The sequence below is a fragment of the Enhydra lutris genome, unplaced genomic scaffold, assembly GCF_002288905.1.
Source record: "Enhydra lutris kenyoni isolate GAN:26980312 unplaced genomic scaffold, ASM228890v2 scaffoldscaffold16, whole genome shotgun sequence".
In the NCBI taxonomy this organism is placed as follows: domain Eukaryota; kingdom Metazoa; phylum Chordata; class Mammalia; order Carnivora; family Mustelidae; genus Enhydra; species Enhydra lutris.
The window spans coordinates 13910915-13933786 of NW_019154100.1; the positions used below are offsets into that span (position 1 = coordinate 13910915).

Sequence of the window (22872 nt, forward strand, 5' to 3'; positions counted from 1 at the left end):
TGCAGGGTATGTCCTATGTTAGCTCACTATCGTCTCCTCATGACTGTCAGTTCCGTGTAAGGGTAGAGCTATGTTTTCTGGAATCCCCTTTCCTGTGTGGTTCTGGGTTAGAGTTTGCTGATGACAAAAACTTTCCAGGGAGACATAAGATGGAAATGGAAAGTCATTATTTTTTCAAAGGTGTTTGCAGCTAGATATTTGGATAGATAAAAGATTCAGTGGCCTTCCAACAGATTTTTTTTTTTTTTTTTTTATAATGACCCGCTTTGCTTGAGAAGTTGGTGGAGTTTTTTAAAGATTCTCAAGTACTGCAGCAGCTCCAAGAAAGATGAAAAGCATCTGCTTGGTGCTTTAGGCTAGCATCTTCAATATCTACCTCTCTGACTTTCAGCAGCTGCTTTCGGGACCTCTATCTCCCTCTCTCCCCACATTCACCCCCAGGTCTTCCAAGAGTCCCGAGAGTTCATAATTCTGCATTAAACACTTTATATCTGAATACATCAAATAGCTTCAGTTATGCTGACTGATCCCTGATGATAAAGACACCATCACAGTAAGAACTGGGAAATACTCAGTTTATTAGATAATGTGAATGTCTTAAATATCAGATACATCATTTTAATAAGTAAATATCAAATCACATTTCAAAGTCCATTCAGATTACCTGGATTTCTTCTTTGCTTTTCTCTAACAATGATAGGTAAGATCATTCTATGTGTTATTAGTTTCTTCAGTCTTTAAAATAATTTTTAAAATTATGTTCAAATAAACTTCAAATAATTATCTTCAGCTTTTTCTGAATAAAAATTTCATTCTTATGACAGGCTTGTGATTCACATACTTGATATTAATGGCGTTTTGTCTGTAATAAGAAGAGGGAAATCAAGTTTCAATGAATATTAGAAAACTGTTTAACCCTTGCTCATTATTTGTCACCTACTTCTCTCTGGCGTGATACAGAAAGCTCTTGGTTCTGTGTTTGCCACTGGAGACTAAGTACTGCTTTCATGAAACTGAGATCTAATCCAGATCATATTTAAATATCAAAAAGGCTGTGACTAAATGGAGCTTAGAGACTACATGACTCCATCTTGACCAAAGGTTACACTCAAGAAACAGCCTTGCTCAATAAAACCCAGTACATTTTTTTTCCTGATACTTTTCAGGAAAAGACTGTTTTCAATTCATGGCAACGTTTCTTTCCAGTCTCTTTCCTCATTCTTTTCCTTCTCTATGTCTATTCTTCTCTTCAGTGTAATAACTGATAACCAACCAACCAACTTACATAGTGTCTTTTACTTACCAGCCACCTGCGGTGACCTATTTAGTCCTTTAACAACTCTGTGATTAGGTGTTACTAGCACCACAGTACAGATGAAGAAACTGAGGCTCAGAGGAGTTCAATACCTTGCTGAAGGTCATAGAGTGAACAAGTGGCAGGGCCAATGCTAACTTGTACCTACAGCAGCTGGGCAGCAAGTTCGGAAGCCTCAGAAAGTCTTTCATAAACCTCCCTCTCTTCAGCACCTCCTTCGCCCAATTTCCCTTTTCTTTGTGTCCTTTGTTTCTAGCTAGTAATTCTCATTCTGTTGTTGTTTTCATTGAAATGCTGGCAACTCAATCACTTTCTTCCATTTCTTCCCCCCCCCCCCCCCCGCACCCCCACCCAGTACCTCAGGATGCTGGAAGAAGGGCCAAGAAGCAGGAAAGGAGTGGGTAGGAGTCAGGGAAGGTTCTGTGAATGCTCATAAATGGTACTTGTTTGTTTGTTTGTTTCCTATTAAAAAGAAAGTTATTTTTATCCTCTGTTTTGGAGCCAAAGAAATATAAAAAAACAAACGAAGCGCTGATACCAATGAGCAACAGAGTAAAACTCAAGTAAGAATTAAAGTCAAGAATTTAGAAGAGCTGATTATATAGGAAAGCAGGACATGGGGTCCTCGAGCTAATCTCTTTTTTGTTTTCCTTTTCCTTCCCTAATGTGGTTCCAGATGCAGTCTCAGAAGTACCATTAGTGGGGATGATGATGATCTGAGGAAGGATTCAGGTAGTAAAGAAATAGATAAAAACAGATTATAACTAAGTCACCTAGTTTGGTATGTCGGATGAAATTGAAAGCTTTTGAGGTCATAGGGTTTTCTATGCCATAAAAATCTCCAAATTAAATAAAATAATACATGTGTACCCTGCCTTTAGGCCAGGAAATTCACATTTTTACATTTATTGTTCTTAACAACACCTGATCCAAGAGGTACTCCATAACTTATGTTTTCTGGTTTTCAAACCACAGTACTGTCATGAGCTTGTTTGCTTTGTTTTCACGATGGAGGCCATATGCATCCAGGCTGAACTCCTGTGCAAGTAGAAACACATGTGCGCATGCACTTTGCCTCTGAGCCAGACTGATCTAGGATCACACTTCAAAAAGAAAATTCCTTGTCATTTTTCAAATTATAGCACTCCAGTGTACTTTGATATTCACAACACTTGGGCTTTCTGAGGTGTGTAAAATTGCTTTTTATATTAAAACTAATATCGATTAAGAAATTTTTGAGATCTCTGTAGATATTCAGAAACTTAAGATTGGAGACAAAGTAAAGTTCAGTTGGATCTTATGAGCACAGATTTGATCATGGAAACTTTTAAAATAGATGTTTCTACAGCACTGGCCTTCTAAGAGTGAGGCAATATCAGGAACTCTAAGAAAGTGTCTACTTTTCCTTTGTTTTCTTGATTTTTTTAAAATAAAAATAAATCCTAATTCTAAAGATATGAAGAGTTTTTTATTGCTTTCCCTGAAATGGATTTTATTTTATTTTTTAAAGATTTTATTTATTTACTTGAGAGAGAGAGTGCACATACACAAGCAGGGCAAGCGGCAGGCAGAGGGAGAAGCAGGCTCCCTGCTGAGCAAGGAGGCAGAGGTTTAACCAAATGAGCCACCCAGGCATCCCTTAATGGACTGGGGAGCAAGTAAAGAGAAAGAAATACTGTCTGGGAAAAGAATGAGGATAGACAAGGTTTTAGTGGCACACAACCCATCCTCAAATCAATGAAGCAGTGGATATAAAAGTGGTAGATTAAAAAAAAAAAAGGGGGGGGGGGGGTGAAGGTAGTCTTTTTATCTAGTATTTGACCAAAATATAAATTAGTGGTATCTTAAATCCATATTGGGGAATATTTGCTCTCTTTCAGCTCCAATGCCATGAAATAGAATATTACACTTGACAGTTATACCTATACATTAAAACTCCTTAAGTGCACATCAAACTTTTGAATAAGAAGATAACTCTATCATGACACAAAAATGGTATTATTTTTAGTTTCAGGGCAAATAGTAAATCCTTGCATTTTTTAAAATTTGGAAATAAAATAAACATTAACAGATAGGTATCAATTGCTAAGCAAAATATCTGAGTAGATAGAGGTCAATATTTATTTTCTGTTTAAAATTTAAAATACCTGTACTTTCTTTTCACATTTGACTCCAGAATATCCATCACGACAAGAGCACACATTGGGAAATACACATCTGCCTCCATGAAGACACTTTTGATTGCAAATTGCTGCAATACACAAATTTTGACCATTAACATCCTTTGACACCAATGCTTGGGACATAGTCTATGCTGGTGCTCAGAAGCCATTCAGCAACTCAACTATAAAATAGTTGTAAGACTTTATGAATGGCCAACTACACTCCCATCCTTGTGTGGTCAGAGCACACACATATAGTCATCATACACATAAAAAAACAAAACACCCAGAACTTAACACAGCAGTTTCACTATTCTTTAAAGATATTGTTAAAGCAAAGAGAATTTTCATTGGCTACATTTTAAACACTTGGTGTACATTCTTGCTTTCTTTAGAGAGGAGATTCAAATTATAACATAAAATAGCATTCATAATTTGTTTTTTATTAATTTAGCAAGCATTTAAAAGAAACAATTCAGTACCAGCCAGTGTATGGAAAAACTGACAATTTAATATACTATCATTGGAAGTTTAATGTGAAATAACTGTTTTAGAAACTTCCTAAACATTTTTACACTAGCAATTTCTTCCTTAAAAATTTCTCCTCAGGAAACTTAAAAATACCTATATCTATCTCAACATACCTCAATATCGATCTATTTTTCTATCATCCACCTACTCTATCCACCTATATTATCATCTATTATCTGTATCTATTATCACCTATCCACTTACAAACAGAAAATGCTTGTCAGAGTAATAACACAAACAACAGAAGGGCAAAAGTCAAGTGAATTGTATAAATTATATATTTAAAATTATATTATATATGTTATGGAAGTTAATATTTCATTCAAAATTATGTTTTGAAGGACATGGAAAATACTTTTAAGTAATACTGAGTGAAAATAAGTATAATATAAAATTACATACAATACAGTTATTTTTCATGGGAGAGATATCTTCTTCCATAGCTCATTAGGAAAGTTTGTGTAACCCAAGAATATTATTCGCTTTGGTATAAGTGCAACATTAAAAGGTTATGTTTTTAACCATGCCGTTGGGTATGGTTGGGCAGGCTGTGTAATGCACACAGCTAAGGAAGAACTTCTCACATCACAGACATCATAGATTTGAATATTTGTTACAATAACTTTCCAGCAGATGGCAATAAGACATCTTGTTCAAATAATGTCAATATTCAGAATTTCTGGACAGTTGGAAATAAAACATTTTGAGAATGGGGACTTTGAAAAATTCATATAGAAGTGCTACAAGGCACAAAATTAGAGTGCAGATCATGAGGCTGCAGAGTACCCCAACCCACACTCACTGGGGCACCTTCCAACACTAATGTGCTTTTAACATCTCATCATTCTCACCTGTGGACCACATAGCCCTCTTTCCAGAATAAGCAGCTCAAACTGAGGGTGATAGCTTTTTTTCTTTTTTAGCGATTTATCACATCTAATTTCCAAAGAGAATTATTGATTTTTGAGCAGATAATTCTTAAGTAGATACTAGCACTTGGTGAATTCTTTGATAATATCTTCTTAAGATGAAAAATGTGTAAGTTTGGGGCACCTAGGTGGCTCAGTGGGTTAAGCCTCTGCCTTCGGCTCAGGTCATGATCTCAGGGTCCTGGGATCGAGCCCCGAATGGGGCTCTCTGCTCAGCAGGGAGCCTGCTTCCCCGCTCTCTCTCTGCCTGCCTCTCTGCCTACTTGTGATCTCTCTCTCTCTGTCAAATAAATAAATAAAATATTAAAAAAAAAAAAAAGAAAAATGTGTAAGTTATAATAGGTATTACTAATAAAATAAAGTCAAAGAGTCATGGGAGTTATATGCAGAATCTATGATACATGGAAACAAGTGTAGTTCATAAAACATAAAAAAAAACAGGGCAGGTATTTCCAGTAAAATCACATGGTTCAGTTTAGTAACTATGTATTTTCAGTTTATAATGCACTTGGATCACCAGTTTTGAAATGATGTAATTATTGATCATTTGAAAATATTTGGGGGGAGGGGCACCTGGATGGCTCAGTGGGTTAAGCCTCTGCCTTCGGCTCAGGTCATGGTCTCAGAGTCCTGGGATCGAGCCCTGCATTGGGCTCTCTGCTCAGCAGAGAGCCTGCTCCCCCACCGCCGCCTGCCTCTCTGACTACTTATGATTTCTGTCAAATAAATAAATAAAATCTTAAAAAAAAAAAAAAAAAGAAAAAATATTTGGGGGTTATTTCCAGTTTTCCCCCATTCAGTTAATCTTCGTTAATATTTTAACATGTTATTTCAAGTTTTCATACATTTTAAAATTATGTAATATTTGATTTTCCTCAATACCCTGAGACCTCATCTATGTAATACACATGACTAAAACTAAGTGAAATGTATTAACATATTAAAGTCATAATAGGAATTAGTTCTGGGTGGTAGAATCTAGGGCGATTTAGTTTTTAAAACTTTTTAATATGGTTTATGATTTTCATGATTGATGTGTATTTTTCTCATAATATGAAAAAAATATTTAAAGTGTATATTAAAAACCATCTCCAGCACACCTGAAAGAACTTCAAAGGCAATGCACAGACCACAATTAGGAGTTACCTGTGTCACATAAAATCTTAATATATTTTACCATATTTTCTTCTTTTAAATGGGTATTTCAATGAAGAAGATTTTCTTTATTTCTAAAACCATTTTTTGAATGGATCAGCATGCTGGGATTTGTTTTTTTCTATGATTTCTCCTCACACTACTTTGCTCAGTAACTGTAACAGATTCAGGTTCAGAAGATAGAGTAACAAACAAATTCTGTAGGCTTACGTATTTGACACTGCACTCCTTCCCATGTGGTAGGACAATGGCATATACTGGGAGCAATACACTCACCACCATTTTTACATTTCTGAATGCAGATAGCTGCAAAGAGAAATATAAACAAATTAAAAATTTATTTTGCTAGTCAAATACTCATGAATAAACCACAAAAAATTTCACCAAAGAAAAAAGAGAACCAGTTAAAAGTTAATGATTTAAAGGAGATTTTTTTTCCTTTAACATTTTACCAAGAACATTTTTCAATGTCACAATGATTCTTGAATAAGGCGACTTTAAAGGTTATGTAACATTCCACTGATCGAATGTGTGGTGATTTAACTTTTCCTCAAGGTGGGGGCATTTATGTTGCTTCTTTTTTCACTTTGACCAATAGATTATAATAGCTGGTAATTTTAAATGGTAATTTATAGAAAGAAAAAAATGAAACATTTGAATGAGGAGAGCTGTTATCACCTCAAAACCTAGCCAGATTAAAAGCAGTGGCACCCTACCTTGGAAGTCTGAATTGGCTGGTCTGAAATGGGGTCAAGGAATCAGTAACTTTTTACACCTTCTCCTGCTCCTACTTAAGACAAGGAGATGGGACTTAAAGACTTGTCATTTATCCTGGCAATTATAGTGGACAGACTGGAAATATGGAACATCCTCTTTCTCTGCTAACCTGAAAGAATGACTTCAGAGCTCTTTTTATTCTACTCTATTTCAAAAAGGGATCCCCTAATGTAGGAACAAACAATAAAAAACAAAGACAAAACACAACAAAAACAAGGAAAATGCTCTTTGTAGTAAATTCTGCTTTATGTTCTCATGAGGCTTTAACATTTTAAGAGTGTTCCTCTTACCTATGTTGCATTGTTTCCCTCTCCAACCAGAAGGACAAGAGCAAATATTTGGTCCCATGCATTTTCCTCCATTCATGCACGCTGGATCACAGATACCTTCAGGGAAAAGAATGAAAACAGCCCTCAAGTAGCAATCCTTTACTATTTCATGTGTTGGCTTTTCCTCTGGCTGGCAATACCTTCAGTGGTGCCTTACTTTTTTGGCATCTCCTACCAGTGTATCCCTCACGACAGGCGCACACGTTATTTCTCATGCAGCGTCCGCCATTCTTACAGGGAGGGTGACAGAGAGCTGAAAGAACACATGGCCGCAATCTGTGAATATTACATCTCTGATTATTACATATTACATATTACATATTGCCTCATGTGCTTGTTATCTATGGGGCCATAAGGCAGAAAAATGTGCTATTAAAATAAAAGATCACAACTGCAAGTCATTAAAATCATCCTTTCTAAATCATAAAATCCAATGCTCATAGCTCTAAGCAGCCTGTGGATTAGCACAATTTGAAATGTATCGATGAACTGTTCATAACAAACGGCATCTTGCTACGATAGTGCTTAAATTACGAACCTGGTCTTATATTTTACCATTCTTGGAAGTAAAAAGTGAAATGATTGGGGAAGAACCAAGAAAATAAGTCAAAACCTGGCTCAAAATAAGAGATGTATCTACGCCTGTAGAAATTAGAAAAATCTCAACAATCTAACACATGATTTTTGGAAAATAATTTTAAGTTGACTTTTGAACACCTGCTGAGGTCATAAAGGCAGAGCTTTATATGTCCCTTATTTCTGTGAAAGCTTAGTGAAAAGTCCTTTTAACAGTAATTCCTTGGCTTTGTTAGGACTGTTTATTGGATAACCTTGACTACACTGTACTAGTATTTTCTGTGTATATGATTCTGCTCCATGGAATTCAAAAGTTAGTATTTATTATCTTTTATGAGAGGATTTTTATTGCTTCATGTTTCTTCCAGAAATGACAATAAATGCCTTTATTTAAAAAAAAATGATAAGCAAACCTGCCTGGAAAATTTTTTTTTTTAAGATTTTATTTATTTATTTGAAACAGAGAGAGAGAGTTCACAATTAGGCAGAGAGGCAGGCATAGAGAGAGAGGAGAAAGCAGGCTCCCCGCTGAGCAGAGAGCCCGATGCGGGCCTCGATCCCAGGACCCTGAGATCATGACCTGAGCCGAAGGCAGAGGCTTAACCCACTGAGCCACCCAGGCGCCCCCTGCCTGGAAATTTTAAAACTTATTTTTTCCCTAAATGATAATAAAGATCATGTTTTTATTTCTTCTGCATCTTCTGCAGCATGTCCTAAAGACCACTGTACTGGGGCACCTGCGGGTCTCAGTCGGTCAAGTGTCCAACTCTTGATTTGAGTCAAGAACTCTGGTCATGAATCTCAGGCTCGTGAGATTGAGCCTTGCACTGGGCTCTGCCCTGGATGGACCTGCTTAAGATTCTCTCTCCCTCTCCCTCTGCCCTTCCCCTCCTCCCCTAAAAAAATAACCCCCCAAACAATTGTACTATTATTTCTGGTAGCTAGCCACATACATACATTACAGTATGTATGTCTCACTGAATCCTTATGTCAACTGTCTAGTTCAAATCCAAAATTCAGAAAGTCTGATCCTGGAGACTTTAAGTCAATCCCCAAATCAATGCCAGCTAGAAGTTTTAGAGGCTACCTAACTCCAAAACCTGCTAACATGACATATGTTCAACAAATACATTTTAGTGCAATACTTAATAATCTAGAGATTTCCTCCTTTCCCAGTTACTCGGTTGGCATATAAATTATAGAGACGTTTTCTCACTATATCTTACATCTACAGCAAGGAGCATGGGGTTATCAGCTTTTTGTTTCCTTCTTACGTTCTCAGTCAACACCTACAGCTACACCTACAGCTCACAAATACGGGTTTAGATGTAGCTGCTTGGTTTTCAAGGTTTGCCTTAACTTAGTCTTTACTTCTTCCCTTTTCACAAGCCGTTTCCTTAAAGAAAATCTTAATTAGAAAAACTCATTTGCTATGCCTGTGTAACTAGTACTTCAGCGATGGCTTCTTTTCTACCTCGACTGCAACCTAAGAATCCTAGCCAACCTCCAAATAAAAAAGATGAAATCACATCAAAGTATAACATGGCAAGGAAAGTATAGGTTTTAGGAATTAAATTATGACAGGTTTTGACATGTTTCTACTAAAAATCTACTCTGCATTTTGCATAAACTCAAAGATATGAAGATATAGAAAATACATTTTAAATTTCATTTATTGACATTAATTCATGCCTACACTGTCAGCCTCAGGACAAGCTCATAGCAATGCTACAGATTTTTTTCTAGAATAACAACAGGGAAAGTGTTAAAATAGCAAGACGTGAAGGGGGGAAATGATGCGTCTTTTTGTCTCCCTATCACCTTGCACAGTGCTGTGCATAGTTTTTCATAAACGTTTAACAAAACTAAAGTTGAGAGACCATGAGATAATAGTGGACATTGGACTGGCCACAAATCAAGCATTTTTGCTGTGAGGGCAATAAAAATGGCACCACGGCACACAGCAGACTGCAAGGGAACTTTGCTTGTTTGGTTCACACCTTGATCCTACAAAACTGCCCAGCCAAGTGCTGAGGCCGGGAGCCTAATACATGGGGAAGAAATACAAATATTTTACATAAGAACTCCTACATTTCCATGATCTGATCATTCGGTGACCACAACAGCAACATCACAAGAAGTAGAGAAAAAAAAAAATGGCATCTTCCCCTTTGAGACTTGTCTTAGGTTTACTCTGAGTTCTGTTTATGCCTTTCCCTTTTTATTTAGAAAGAAAGAAGAATAATTACCATTCTGACACTGTGCACCAAAGAATCCATTTGGACAAAGGCAAGTGTTTGGCTTATTACAGGAACCACCATTGAGGCAAACGGGGTCACACAAAGCTAATGAACAGCAGGGGGAAGAGAGACCATAAAGGTTTTATTATTTAAAAAATGAAAGCTGCACTGAAGTACAAAATGGTGCATAATGAAATATTTTATTTTTACTGCAAGTAAAACCCATAACCTATAATTAATTTGACTTTGCCAAACATAAGAGGAATGAAATAACTGGATAATAGCTTTGAGAGTCTGTTCATTAAGTTTACAAATAATACCACACTAAGAATATGGAGGTTATGATTAGAATTCAGAATGCCCTCTGTAAGCTGAAAAAATGATGGGAAATTGGAAGACACGTCAACAGCACTAACTGGATGGTCTTTAATCTGCTCAAATACATGGGGCCACATGTGTATCTCTTTAAGTCTCCTTCCTAATTCAAACAGGAACACTGTGTTTAAGTCCTGGCATGCTCAAAAGCATTCTGTTATTGCTTCTTTACTTTTGTTACACTTTGAGAGTCACCCCCAAATCCATTTTTCAACCCAGACTTTATCCATCCTCCAAAGCATACCTCAATACTATTTTCTTCCAAAGTGTAATTGCCAGAATGAATTTTTGTCTTTTCTGCTCCAAAGGAGCAATGCGCTAATTACATTACTTATTATAATCCAACTTGTATGATAGTCTTTTTGAATAAGTGTATCCTGTGTCTCCTTCACTAATGATGTGCTACTGGAAGTCAGGGCAAAAATCAAATTGATCTTTGTGTCCCCTTGCATCATGCTTCACACATGGTTGGCAAGCTATAAGCATTAAATTAAATTTATGTTGAGAAAAGTCATTAGATCACAATGGCTTCGATTATTCATAGATAACCACGAACATGCTGGCAAAGAAGTAAGCCTGATATTGTGATAAAGACACAAATACCGTGATGGTGTCCTTTAACTGTTTGAATGTTTCATGAAACAGAATGTCTGTGCTGTGATAGAAAACTTGAAAGAGATCGAGGAAATGTAACACAGATTTCTCTCCACTATGAGGCAAGTGGATGATGGAAATACAAAGGCTAAAAAAAAAAAAAAAGTACTGATTGGTCTGGGTAACAGTAAAGCTGAAATTCTACGGTCTGATACAAGAAGAAGAAGAATCAAGACAAAAGGCAGGTTTCTAATAAAACTTCATACCAGTCTTGTCACATTAGCTTTATGCTTTGGGGTGCTGGTCTTCAGGACCGGTGCACTTTACATTTGTTTTAACTGATTTATTCACTGAACATATTTCTGATTTTACCTGTACCACAAGTAGGTCCATACCAGCCAGGCTTGCACTGGCAGGTATCTGGTGTAAGACATTCACCTCCATTTTCACAGTGCCTGTTACAAACCACTAAGGTCGTAGAATAAAAATAAAAGCAAGGTAGATTAGGCTTGGAACTGGCCATATTATTGGCTATTACCTAGTTAGCCTGTAATTGCCAATCACATCCTCTAATGAATAGGATCAGAGAGAAAAAGAAAAATAACTTATTCTTTGGCTTTAAATGGTCTCTGATTCTCACATTCAGCTATTTTTTGCTAATAGAGTTGGGGAAGGAAGAAAGTCATTGAGCTGAATGATAAACAAGAGTTCGCCGATTGAGAAAATTATTAGTAATGAAAATAATCATAGATATAAATTAAACAAGATAAACTTATATGCAAACCAACGAACTGGAATTCTTATTATTATCTCAAGGAATGGTCATGGACAGGGTCAAGAAGAGAGCTGCTTCCAAGAATAAACTTGTTTATCTTAGTACTGGCACCTGGGGCTCCCAGGGGTATGCAGAATGAGAACTGTCAGAACATATCATGAATAATATGTCCTTTAAGTAGGTATTGGGTTTATTTTAGTTAGTACTAAAGCCACCAACTACTCAAAGGAGCAGTTTCCTTACATTAGGCTGCAAGAGAGTTTTGCTTACTTGTTTCACACCTTGGTCCTATAAAACCATAAGGACAAGTGCAGAGATTTCCAGCCAAGCAGGTGCCGCCATGTTGACAAGGTGGACTACAGTGTTCTGCAGACACAAGATTATATTCTTAAGTCAGCTCTGAATTAGGAAGAGGTCAGTTGATATTTATGAATCACAGCCACAATACACTTTCTTCTAACAGCAGTTTATAGTAAACTCAACTCTCATTTACTACGAAATTTAGCTCTGTGGGATTGACTATACAAGTTTATACTCTAACAACACCAACAAATCATCAGCATGTTTTGGTTTATAAATCTCTTGGTTAGCATGTAAATATATCATCTTGGGTTTCTTCTTAAGAGTGAGACCTGGACGTACACATTCCTGTCCTAAAAATGGAATACTCCTCTTGGGGCACCTGGGTGGCTCAGTGGGTTAAGCCTCTGCCTTTGGCTCAGGTCATGGTCTCAGGGTCCTGGGATCGAGTCCTGCACCGGGCTCTCTGCTCAGCAGGGAGCCTGCTTCCCCCACCCGCCTCTCTGCCTGCCTCTCTGCCTACTTGTGATCTCTCTCTCTGTCAAATAAATAAATAAAATTTTTAAAAAAAGGAATACTCCTATATTTCCACAATTATTTTCATCATCATTGATATTGTTTCTATTAGTTCACTCTGGATTTACTTTAATTTGTTAATTTGTACTTTGCCTTGTCATGGAAGTATTTAGTGTGGCTCTTAGCTTGTTCATAGTTATTTGTACCATTTATCAAAGATATTCTTTAAGATATTATATTAAGGGGAGCCCGGGTGGCTCAGTCATTAAGCGTCTGCCTTTGGCTCAGGTCATGATCCCAGGGACCTGGGATAGAGTCCCGCATCAGGCTCCCTGCCTGGCAGGAAGCCTGCTTCTCCCTCTCCCACGCCCCCTGCTTGTGTTCCCTCTCTCGTTGTGTCTGTCTTTGTCAAATAAATAAAATATTTAAAAAATAAATAAATAATAAATAGAATATTATATTAAAGATAACAAATGTGTCCTTTTAAAATATTATCCATTTGAAAATGCCATTTCATAAACTCTCCTCTTAAGATTCCAAAAAAAAAATTATATGGCTATAGACATGTTTTTATTTTTTATTTATTTTAAAAATATTTTATTTATTTATTTGTCAGAGAAAGAGAGACAGAGAGAGAGCACAAGCAGGGGGAGAGGCAGGCAGAGGGAGAAGCAGGCTCCCCATTGAGCAAGTCAATCCCACAGACTCAATTCCAGGACCCTGAGATCATGACCTGAGCCAAAGGCAGACGCTTAACTGACTAAGCCACTCAGCCGTCCCTATATACACATTGTTAAAAATAACTTTTTAGGATTCTTTTTACCACCTAATATCTTCTAATTATTTGGTATTTAGCACTTTCTTGGAGCCATGTCTGACAAGTCTTTCAATAACAGGAGTCCCCTGCTTGAAACTAAAATACATATCGGGGGGACGCCTGGGTGGCTCAGTTGGTTAGGCAGCTGCCTTCGGCTCAGGTCATGATCCCAGCGTCCTGGGATCGAGTCCCACATCGGGCTCCTTGCTCATCAGGGAGCCTGCTTCTCCCTCTGCCTCTGCCTGCCATTCTGTCTGCCTGTGCTTGCTCTCTCTCCCTCTCTCTCTCTGACAAATAAATAAATAAAATCTTAAAAAAAAAAAATACATATCGGGATATGGCACCTTACAACTAAATCTCAAAAATATTACTTCTGAGGACAATTTTACCAAGGAAAAATAAGCTGTGACTCTTTGGCTATCTAATTTTAGAAACTTAAGTGTTTAGAAGCGTCAAATAAATTATTTTTAATAAACATTAAAAAACTTAATTTCCCTGCCAGCATTAAGATGTATCAGTATAGACACAGCAAAACTGAATTATCTTTCTAAAAAGCTTTAGAGAAAATAGTGTTATTTTGCTTCTTATTTGATTTTTAATTTGAACGATCACCTTCATCACATGTTGCTCCACCATGCCCTGGCGGACATTCACAAACGTTAGGCTTAATACATTTTCCATGGTTTCTGCAATCAGGATGACATATAGCTGTATAAAATAAAGCTCATGTTTTAGAAATGCCCGTTATCAATTAAATCCATTATACAAACTAGTGAGTGCTGTACCTACCAGTTTGGCAGTTAGAACCAGTGTAGCCCGGTTTACACCTGCATATGTTTGGGGCAACACACGCCCTGCTTTTTCCACATGGGTGTCTACAAATGGCTGCAAAAATCAAGGAAAGAAGGTTGAACTGCTGATATAATAGACACATGTTGCCCACAGACTGACTTATAAGAAAAGTCAAATTCTCTGAAATTTGAAAATTCCGAGGCGGCTTACTGAACAATAACCACTGCATTTATCTATAAAATTATTTTTCCCTTTGAATTTGTTTTACTACTAGAATGACTGAGAAACATGACTAATACAGTCAGAAAGAAGTACCATATGAGGTCATTACTCCCACAGCAAAGCCTGATGTTGAATTGAAGGTGGCTGCTAGCCATAAACAGGATTACACTTTTTCAGGGGTCAATAAAGTTTCAGAAACTAATCAGACAAATGTTGGTAAATGGTGGGAATAATCAGAATTCCAAAGAACAAGATGCTAGAAACACGTCATAAGTTTATAAGTTTATATTCCTTAAGCTTAACTACCTGATATATTTTATTAGGCATCTAACATTTTTCTGAGGTAAACAAAATGTATGATTGTTTTGTCTTACTAACAATATGACATTTTATATTATAAACATGTAAGTATTGAAAGTTGTTATTATTATCACTATTCCTACAAAAAAAAAAAAAAAACAACCCAAAAACAAACAGAAAAAGTACCTCTCAGTAATACTGAGAACAAAGAAATACATACCCCAACAGCTCTATTGCTTAATTAAGTTGGTCTCAAATAAATCAAAACACAACAAAATAACAAAATACCAACAACACAAAATAGCTTCTGCAGTATCAAAGCCAAAAATTTGATTTGCCTCAAAGAAAACAATACTGATAATTGTGAAAAGAAGCAAACACTCCTTTCAAAACTAAAGTGATGCCCAACTTGTTTTATTCTCAAGAGCTGGAGGAATTACAGAGAAACCCAGTTTATGCAAATAAGCAAATACACCCAAATTAGTAATTTAAAGTGCTAAATGCCCACTGTGAGCTAAAAAGAATCCAGACCACAATGTTATTCATATCCTTATTTTCTCTCTTTATCTGCTTAATGCTAGGCAAGTCAGTTAGCCCTGTAAGGCTCTGCCTTTCCTATCTGGATAATGGAAAAATAATAGTCAATGTGCAGAGTCTTTATGGATTATATGACATAATTGATAAAGAATGTGTCTATAAACCTTGGAACACAGCATGTACCCAAAACATATTTATAATATATTATATAGTTATAGTACTATTTGATTTAATTTTTAAAAATAACTCAGGAACAGCCATGTTAATTTTTTTGAAATATGAAGAGGATATATATAAATAATAAATAAATACAATGAATAGAAATTGGTGAACTAAATGGAGTAAGCAGAAATTAATAGAGAGGCCTCTCTTTTTAATCACTTAAATGTGAACTAAATAATTTCTTTGCATCTTCTCAAGAATTTTCATACTACCTCTACAATTGATACCATCTCCATAATATCCAAGGGGGCAGCGTCCACACCGGAAGTGACCATCTGTGGTTGGCACACAAGAAACACCAAGAAAACAAGGTGAGTCAGCACAAGTTGATATTCTGGTCCATCCAGGCTTTTCTGGCAAAATAGTGATGGCTCTAGTAACTGATGAGGCAAACCCATCCTTATACTGCGTGTAACCTTTGGCAGGCCTGTTAATTTGAGAATTATTCCCTCCAGCCTCTGTCTGGATAGTGCTCTGTTTAACATCCTTTACTTCACCAGGGGAACCATTTGGGTTGATGCTTAAAGAAATATGGTTTTTCGTCGACACTCCCAATTCCTCCAGACTGAGATTTGTACTGATAGTATGATCCGCCTGTTCAAACCCTGGTAGCTGATGGGAAATAATGTTTTTTGAATTATTCATTTGAGTTGTAACTGATTTTAATGAGAAGTGCGAGATGTCACTGGTTGTGTTCAAGAACTTTTTGATAGAGGCAGGCCTGTGGGTAAAGCTTGCACCGGATGATGAATGATCTGATGACAGTGACTGAAATTTTATATCTGAAGAACCAAAAAAGAAAAAGAAATGTCAGTCAATAACATTTATTAATATTCTCTTTCCCCAGTATTTATTAAGTAATTCATTCCTTCATTTAATGCCTATCACATGTATGCCATTACACTAAGAACCATGCAGTAGTAAGAAGTCATCATACACTTTCTGCTTTCAAAGAATTTACAATCTCTTTGGATATATCAGGTACCCAGACTGTTAAACATTGTAAAAGTTAAAGAACAATAATTAATAATTTTATTAAGAGTTAGAAATAGCCAACAAACATTTATTGACCACTTCATACACTGAGGCTCAAAGCAAAGGAAATTGCTCACGTTTGTATTCTTGACATGTGAGCAATTCATAATAATAATCTGAAGCAAATTTTAAATCATACAAACATACTATGTATAATTTTAAATGAAGACTTAAAATTTTTTTTCAAAATATATATAGTTAAATTGACTGAAGAAGAGCCAGAGGAGTTGATAGAACAATTGCAATAAGAGAAACAAAAATAATCTAAATCTATGTAATCTAAAATAATCTAAAGTCATTAAATATGATGCTAAGACAGATGACCTAATAGGAAAAAAAATTACCAAATTATCAAGGAAAGAATATTGTATAAAACTCTTGCAATGCACAGAAAGAGAAGAAAATTTTTTATTTTTTTTTTAAAGATTTTATTTATTTATTTGGCAGAGAGAGAGATCACAAGTAGGCAGAGAGGCAGACAGAGAGAGAGGAGGAAGCAGGCTCCCCGCTGAGCAGACAGCCTGATGTGGGGCTTGATCCCAGGACCCTGAGATCACGACCTGAGCCGGAGGTAGAGGCTTAACCCACTGAGCCACCCAGGCGCCCCGAGATGAAAAGTTTTATAAACATTTGATCAAGTGACATAATCCTAAAGTCAGTATCATTTATGAAAATACATATACATTTTCAATGAAATACTACCAGATGAAATGAAGCAGTGTAGTTACAGACTACAACATCAGGATGAAATGGACTTGTATCTCTACTTACCGAATTACATTACATAATTTCATTATGATATTGTAATATAAAGAAAATATAAAATGTTAAAAATTTGATACGATTTTCTCCTGAAAACATTCTAAAAAAGTTAGTCTAACAAAACATTAATAGAAATTATAGCAAGTCATAAATAATGCCGAAAAACCATTTGATAAAATTTAAAAACCACTTTTTTTTAAAGATTTTATTTATTTATTTAACAGAGAGAGTGTAATCACAGGTAGGCAGAGAGAGAGAGGGAAGCAGGCTCCCTGCTGAGCAGAGAGCTCAATCCCATTAAGCCACCCAGGCGCCCCTAAAAACCACTTCTAACTTAAATCTAAAGAGAATTCTGAGAAAGCAACAAATAAAAGGAAAATCCCTTAATTGGATGAAGGGTTTCTAGCAGAAACCTACTGTAATATCATACTTAATGGTGAAACATGAGAAGAATTTCCATTAAAATCATTAAAAACAATTCTCTGCCTACACACTGGAGGTCCAGCCATTACAATGAGGGCTCAAATTTGAGAGCTGGGACTGCAGTCAGACTGCTCATGTTCAAATCTCTCTTCTTTTACAAATTGTATGTATCTGAACAGAATACTTAACCCATCTATGCCTCTGTACAGATGACTAACATGGAAATAATAACTGTTACTGTCTATAGCTATTGAGAAGATGGAATGACACAGTATATAAATATTTGTCCTGGCATATCATAAATATAGATTAAATCATAATTACTATTATAATAAGGAAGTAAGTAAGAATAAGAGACAAACTCACTATTGGCAAGAGGTGTTGTCTATTTATAAAACCAAGAAAAAGAATCAACTATAAAAAAAGTGTAGAGTGTTTAATAAGGCAACTGGATGCATGAATAAATTAAAATCAAGAGTTTTCCTATATTGCAGTAATTGATAAAGATATCTTGCAAAATAAGCGCAGTGATAATCTTGCAAGATGAATAGCTAATATTATAAAATGCAAAACCATAAAGAAAGCTTATGTAAAATGTGTAAGGTCATTGTGAAGACAATCAGAATATTAATTGAATAAATCAAGAGTTATAAGGACAGCACTGTGGAAAAGAAAAGGCCTAATGAAATAATGAGTTTCTTCTAGTCTTTAAGGTTTAAGTCGATGTTGAATGACCAGGGAGTTATAAAATGTAACTTTGAAATGGTCACTTATAATCATAAGCCTCGCAGAAATCACCTTAGATATCATTTGTTCATTATACAACATGCATCGTTTTTCTAGACTATAAGCCAAGGAGTGAATGGATTAGAAAGAAAAAGAATAATTTGTAAACTGCATTGTATAATCTTAGGCAATCTTTCTAAAGGGAAAAATTCCTAAGGAAGAAATATGTTGGTCTTCTGGAAAATAAATGAGAGGTATTACTTGTCCTTTGATTTTATTTAGCAAGACCATTACTTACTAGAGGCATTTCTATTTGTTGACTTAAAATGCCTATCTCTCTGTATGGCATTTTTACCATACTATTCCTTAGTTTCACTTTTGTTAGAACTTGTAAGAACTACAGTATGTGTGGCACACTCATGTAAAAACTGTGTTTCAACTGTAGATGTATACGTGAAAAACAGATTACACCATTATAAAACCAAATTACTATGAATAAAAATGTCACCTGGATTGAACTCTTCACAAATTAGATTACAGAACTAGCTTAAATGTCACCTCTTCAGCAAATCCTTGTATTATGGACCGAATTGTGTCTCCCAAATTTATTTATGTTAAAGTCCTAATTCTAAATGTGACTGTATTACCTTTAAGGAGGTAATTAGGGTTAAATGAAGTCATGACTGGGGCCCTAATCCAATATGACTGGTGTCCTTTTAAGAACAGAAGGAACCACAAGGAGGGTGCACATGTGAGGACACAGTGAGAAGGGGGCCATCCATCAGCCACAGAGAGAAGCCAGAAACCAACCCTGCTGGTACCTTGGTCTTGAACTTCCAGCCTCCAGAATTCTGAGGAAACAAATTTCTGTTGTTTAAGTCATCCTATCTGTTATTCTGTTATGGCAGTCCGATGTGACTAACAGGTGTTCCTATAGTCACACACCCACCCACCCAATTTCATCCATCTGTATTCTCCCACAGAGTTTTGTCCTTGATATTGACTCATATGTCTTTTTCCTCTTCTAGTCAGCAATCTAAAGAATAAGAACTGTGCTGTATTGACTTTTATAATCAGTGACTCTGGTGTCTGCCATAAAACTAAGTAAACAATACCAATAAGAAAAAAAATTTTGTATTAACAAGCATTTTCCTAAATACACAAATGCCTCTGACAGAGTTAAGGAACTTATTAATCACTCATATGTAATGGGACATGGTTCAACTTGTTTTCCTCTTAAGTTCCACTTGATACAGGTTTTATTCAGGGAATGAGTCTCTGTTTGCAAAAGGCTGATCTTAGATCACTTTAGTGCACACAGTAAAGGGTACAATACTGTTGAGTATTTGGAACTGGGTATTGAAGGGGAAATGTGAGTGGCTGAGATAGTAGGGAATTCCCCTTACCAGCCTGCACTGGGCTTAAATCTGTTACCTCTAGTGCTAGACTGGCCCACTCCAATCTGACTCACAAACTGATTTATTTTTCATCAATATGAGGTCTTATTCACTTAAAGGTAACAAAATACAGTTCTTTGACACTGTCTTCTATCATTAACTTTTCTTTTTTAAGCTTTTAAAAGGTTGATATCCACCAATTTTTGTCCTCCTTTCTCTTCGTATTCTCTTTGGGTAATTTCACCCATGACTGATAACTTTAAGAACTGTATCTTTAACTTTATCTTCCCTCCAGAGCTCCACTTGGAGTCACCTTGGTCTCTATGTATCCATAGTGAATTCGTTCTTTCCCTTCCAAAACCCCTTCTTCTTACTTAGATGTCATGTGTGTCATGTATCTTGGTCAGCTCAGGCTGCCTAATAAAATACCATAGACTGAGTATCCTAAACAAAAGGAGTTTATTTTCCTATCGTTCTGGAGGGTAGCAAGTTCAAGATCAAAGTGCAGGCCCATCTGGTTCCTGGTGAGAGTCTCTTCCTGGCTCCCATACCTTCTCCCTGTGTCCTTCTTCTCCCTTTGTCCTCACATGGCAGAGAGAGATGAAGCTCTCTGGTGTATCCTCTTCTAAGAATACTAATCTTATTGGATCCCAATCCTCCCTTATGACCTCATTCAACTGCTTACTCCAAATACAGCCACAATGGGGTTTTGGGACACAACATATGAATTTTCAGGTGACACTATTAATGCATAGCAATATGAAAGCCAATTCTACATGCCCATTCACCTAAACTGAGCACTTGGCACTTAGTAACTCTCTTTCTCTCTCCATGCTAATCCCAATCACTGACCATGGACCATCACCTTGCTACTTTAGTGTTTCTTTCAACCATTACCTCCTCCTAAAAGGTCAGACTATCTTCATGTCTTTCCTGTTTATTTGTAATACTGTCTTAGCTTTTCTTCCCACCTTCAGACTTGCACAGTTCCTTACACATAAGTGGTCCATCCTCCATACTGCTCTTGAGTAGACTGTAAACTGTATCATGTTTCTCACAGTTTCTCGGTGATCTGGTCACTGGCTAGGACTCCAGCTTTAACTCTTGAAGCAGTCCCTCTTACCCTCTATATTTTAAGCACACTTAATTACTCATAGTGCCCAGGTGTGCTGTGATGTTACATGCCTCTCTACCTTTGTTCATGATGTTTCTTCTGCCTCGAAAGCTTTTTCTCTCTTGATTGGATACATCAGATTTAGCTGTAATGACACTTCTTTTTAAAAAACTTTTCATTATCCCTCCAGGTAGACGTGATTCCCTGCGTAGTATTCCTGCTAGTCTCTCCAGGCACTTCTATCAACAGACATAGAATGCCATATTGAACTATGGTGATTACATCAGACTCCCTGGTATCATACTCAAACCCATTAGGTCAGAGGGCATGTCTTACCTATTTTTGCATCCTCCACCTCCAGCTTAGTGCATGACACTTAATGAATATACACTGAATGAATACTGGAGTAAAAGAGATAATAGAACTGATGGATTTGGATTAATTAAATGGAGCAAAAAATATTTCATGGCAGAAAATAGGGACTTTTACCATGACATATTTTCCCATCACCATAAAATCCTTTTGGACATGCACCACAATGATAGGAGCCAAAGGTATTGAGACACTCTGCTCCTGGAAAGCAAGGCCTGGATTCACACTCATCAACATCTTCCTGGCAATTTTTGCCTAAACAAAATAAAGATTGAGAGTTCAAATTATTTATTTTGAAAAACATTATGTGTCTTGTTAAGTGCTCATTGATTGATTTCTTTTGCTTGAAGATATTTTACTTTTACTTTCCAAAAGATATCTTTACTTCTATTACATTAAGGTAAGCCCTACAAACTGCAGAAAAGCTGTAATATATTAAGAGGAATGTACTAATTTTAAAATTTACAACAGAGTTAAACATAGTCATTAATTAGATTCTATTTAACATTAAACAAGACCCTTCAAGTACATAAGATTTTCCCTATAAAAAAGAAGACAAAAACCCATTAATATTTTAAGGCAAAAATTTATCATATTAGAGCAGCAATTTTTACTTTGTTAAAAACACTCCAGGAATTTTTAAAAAGGTCTTAGAATGGTTGCCAGCTTAGCTTAAGGACAACTTACGGCAGTCATTGCATTAGCTGTGAAAGTCCATGAAAATTTTATAGCGTGCTAGGAAAAGTTAGTCTTTCTTCGTAAAATTTTTTGTGATCAAGTGTTGCTCTTTGAAATGTTCAAAAACTTATCTGAATGAATATATTCAGTCATTTACTCATTAGAGTAAAATCATGAAACAATCAAATGTAGTCTGTAGCCTAACAGACCCAAATGATAAACTTTTTATTTTATTTTAAGATTTTATTTATTATATGACAGACTGAGCAGGAGGAGGGGCCAAAGAGGAGGGAGAGGGACAAGCCTAAATCCTCATGAAGCCCAGAGTCAATGTGGGGCTTGATCTCAAGACCGAGATCATGACCTGAGCTGAAATCAAGAGATGCACACTTAACTGACTGAGCCACCCAGGCACCTCTAACATTTTTATGTTAAAATAGATGCCTTCAGAGAAAAAAACTGCAGCTCAATAATTACATATTTACTTATTTAACATTTGTATGTATTTAAATTAGAGGGAACATTGGTATGACTTGCAAAAAGCTTTGGGAAATTAAAAGGTGTCATTCGTACTCTTAGTTGAGGTTTCTAGAATCAGACATTTGAGGATAATTAATGAGTTAGCAAATTTCATTTGATTTCAACTCTAACTTTATATCATGATCTTTTAAGTAAATGAATTATAAACCTTTCTTAAATGATAATTTTTACATTTCCCATGGCAAATTTCTTCATTATCCATGTTATATTTCAATAGAATACATTTAAATACATTTCTACCTACCAAATTTAGACAGAAATGTTTAGGAACCTGCAAAATACAATACAGCCATAGAATATTGCCATTAAAATGACAAAAATGGGCAAAATTATAAGTTTCTGTAAGCAATGTACAATAATA

The 22872-nt window shown here is 36.0% G+C and overlaps 1 protein-coding gene across 2 annotated transcripts in view; it reads right to left on the reverse strand.

Annotated features, from left to right (window-relative positions):
- Nucleotides 1-221: 221 nt before the first annotated feature.
- Nucleotides 222-22872, reverse strand: part of LOC111147427 (von Willebrand factor D and EGF domains) — a 70206-nt gene continuing 47555 nt past the window's right edge. For both annotated transcript variants that reach the window (XM_022503434.1, XM_022503435.1), the window contains 13 exons: nt 21411-21548; nt 15677-16246; nt 14181-14276; nt 14004-14099; nt 12029-12124; nt 11356-11451; nt 10024-10119; nt 7356-7451; nt 7160-7255; nt 6303-6398; nt 3463-3566; nt 1674-1777; nt 222-862 (listed from right to left, as the gene is read on the reverse strand). In XM_022503434.1, coding sequence (XP_022359142.1) covers nt 1724-1777; nt 3463-3566; nt 6303-6398; nt 7160-7255; nt 7356-7451; nt 10024-10119; nt 11356-11451; nt 12029-12124; nt 14004-14099; nt 14181-14276; nt 15677-16246; nt 21411-21548 — 1634 coding nt within the window. In that variant the 3' untranslated portion in view covers nt 222-862; nt 1674-1723. The remainder of the gene's footprint in view (nt 863-1673; nt 1778-3462; nt 3567-6302; nt 6399-7159; nt 7256-7355; nt 7452-10023; nt 10120-11355; nt 11452-12028; nt 12125-14003; nt 14100-14180; nt 14277-15676; nt 16247-21410; nt 21549-22872) is intronic.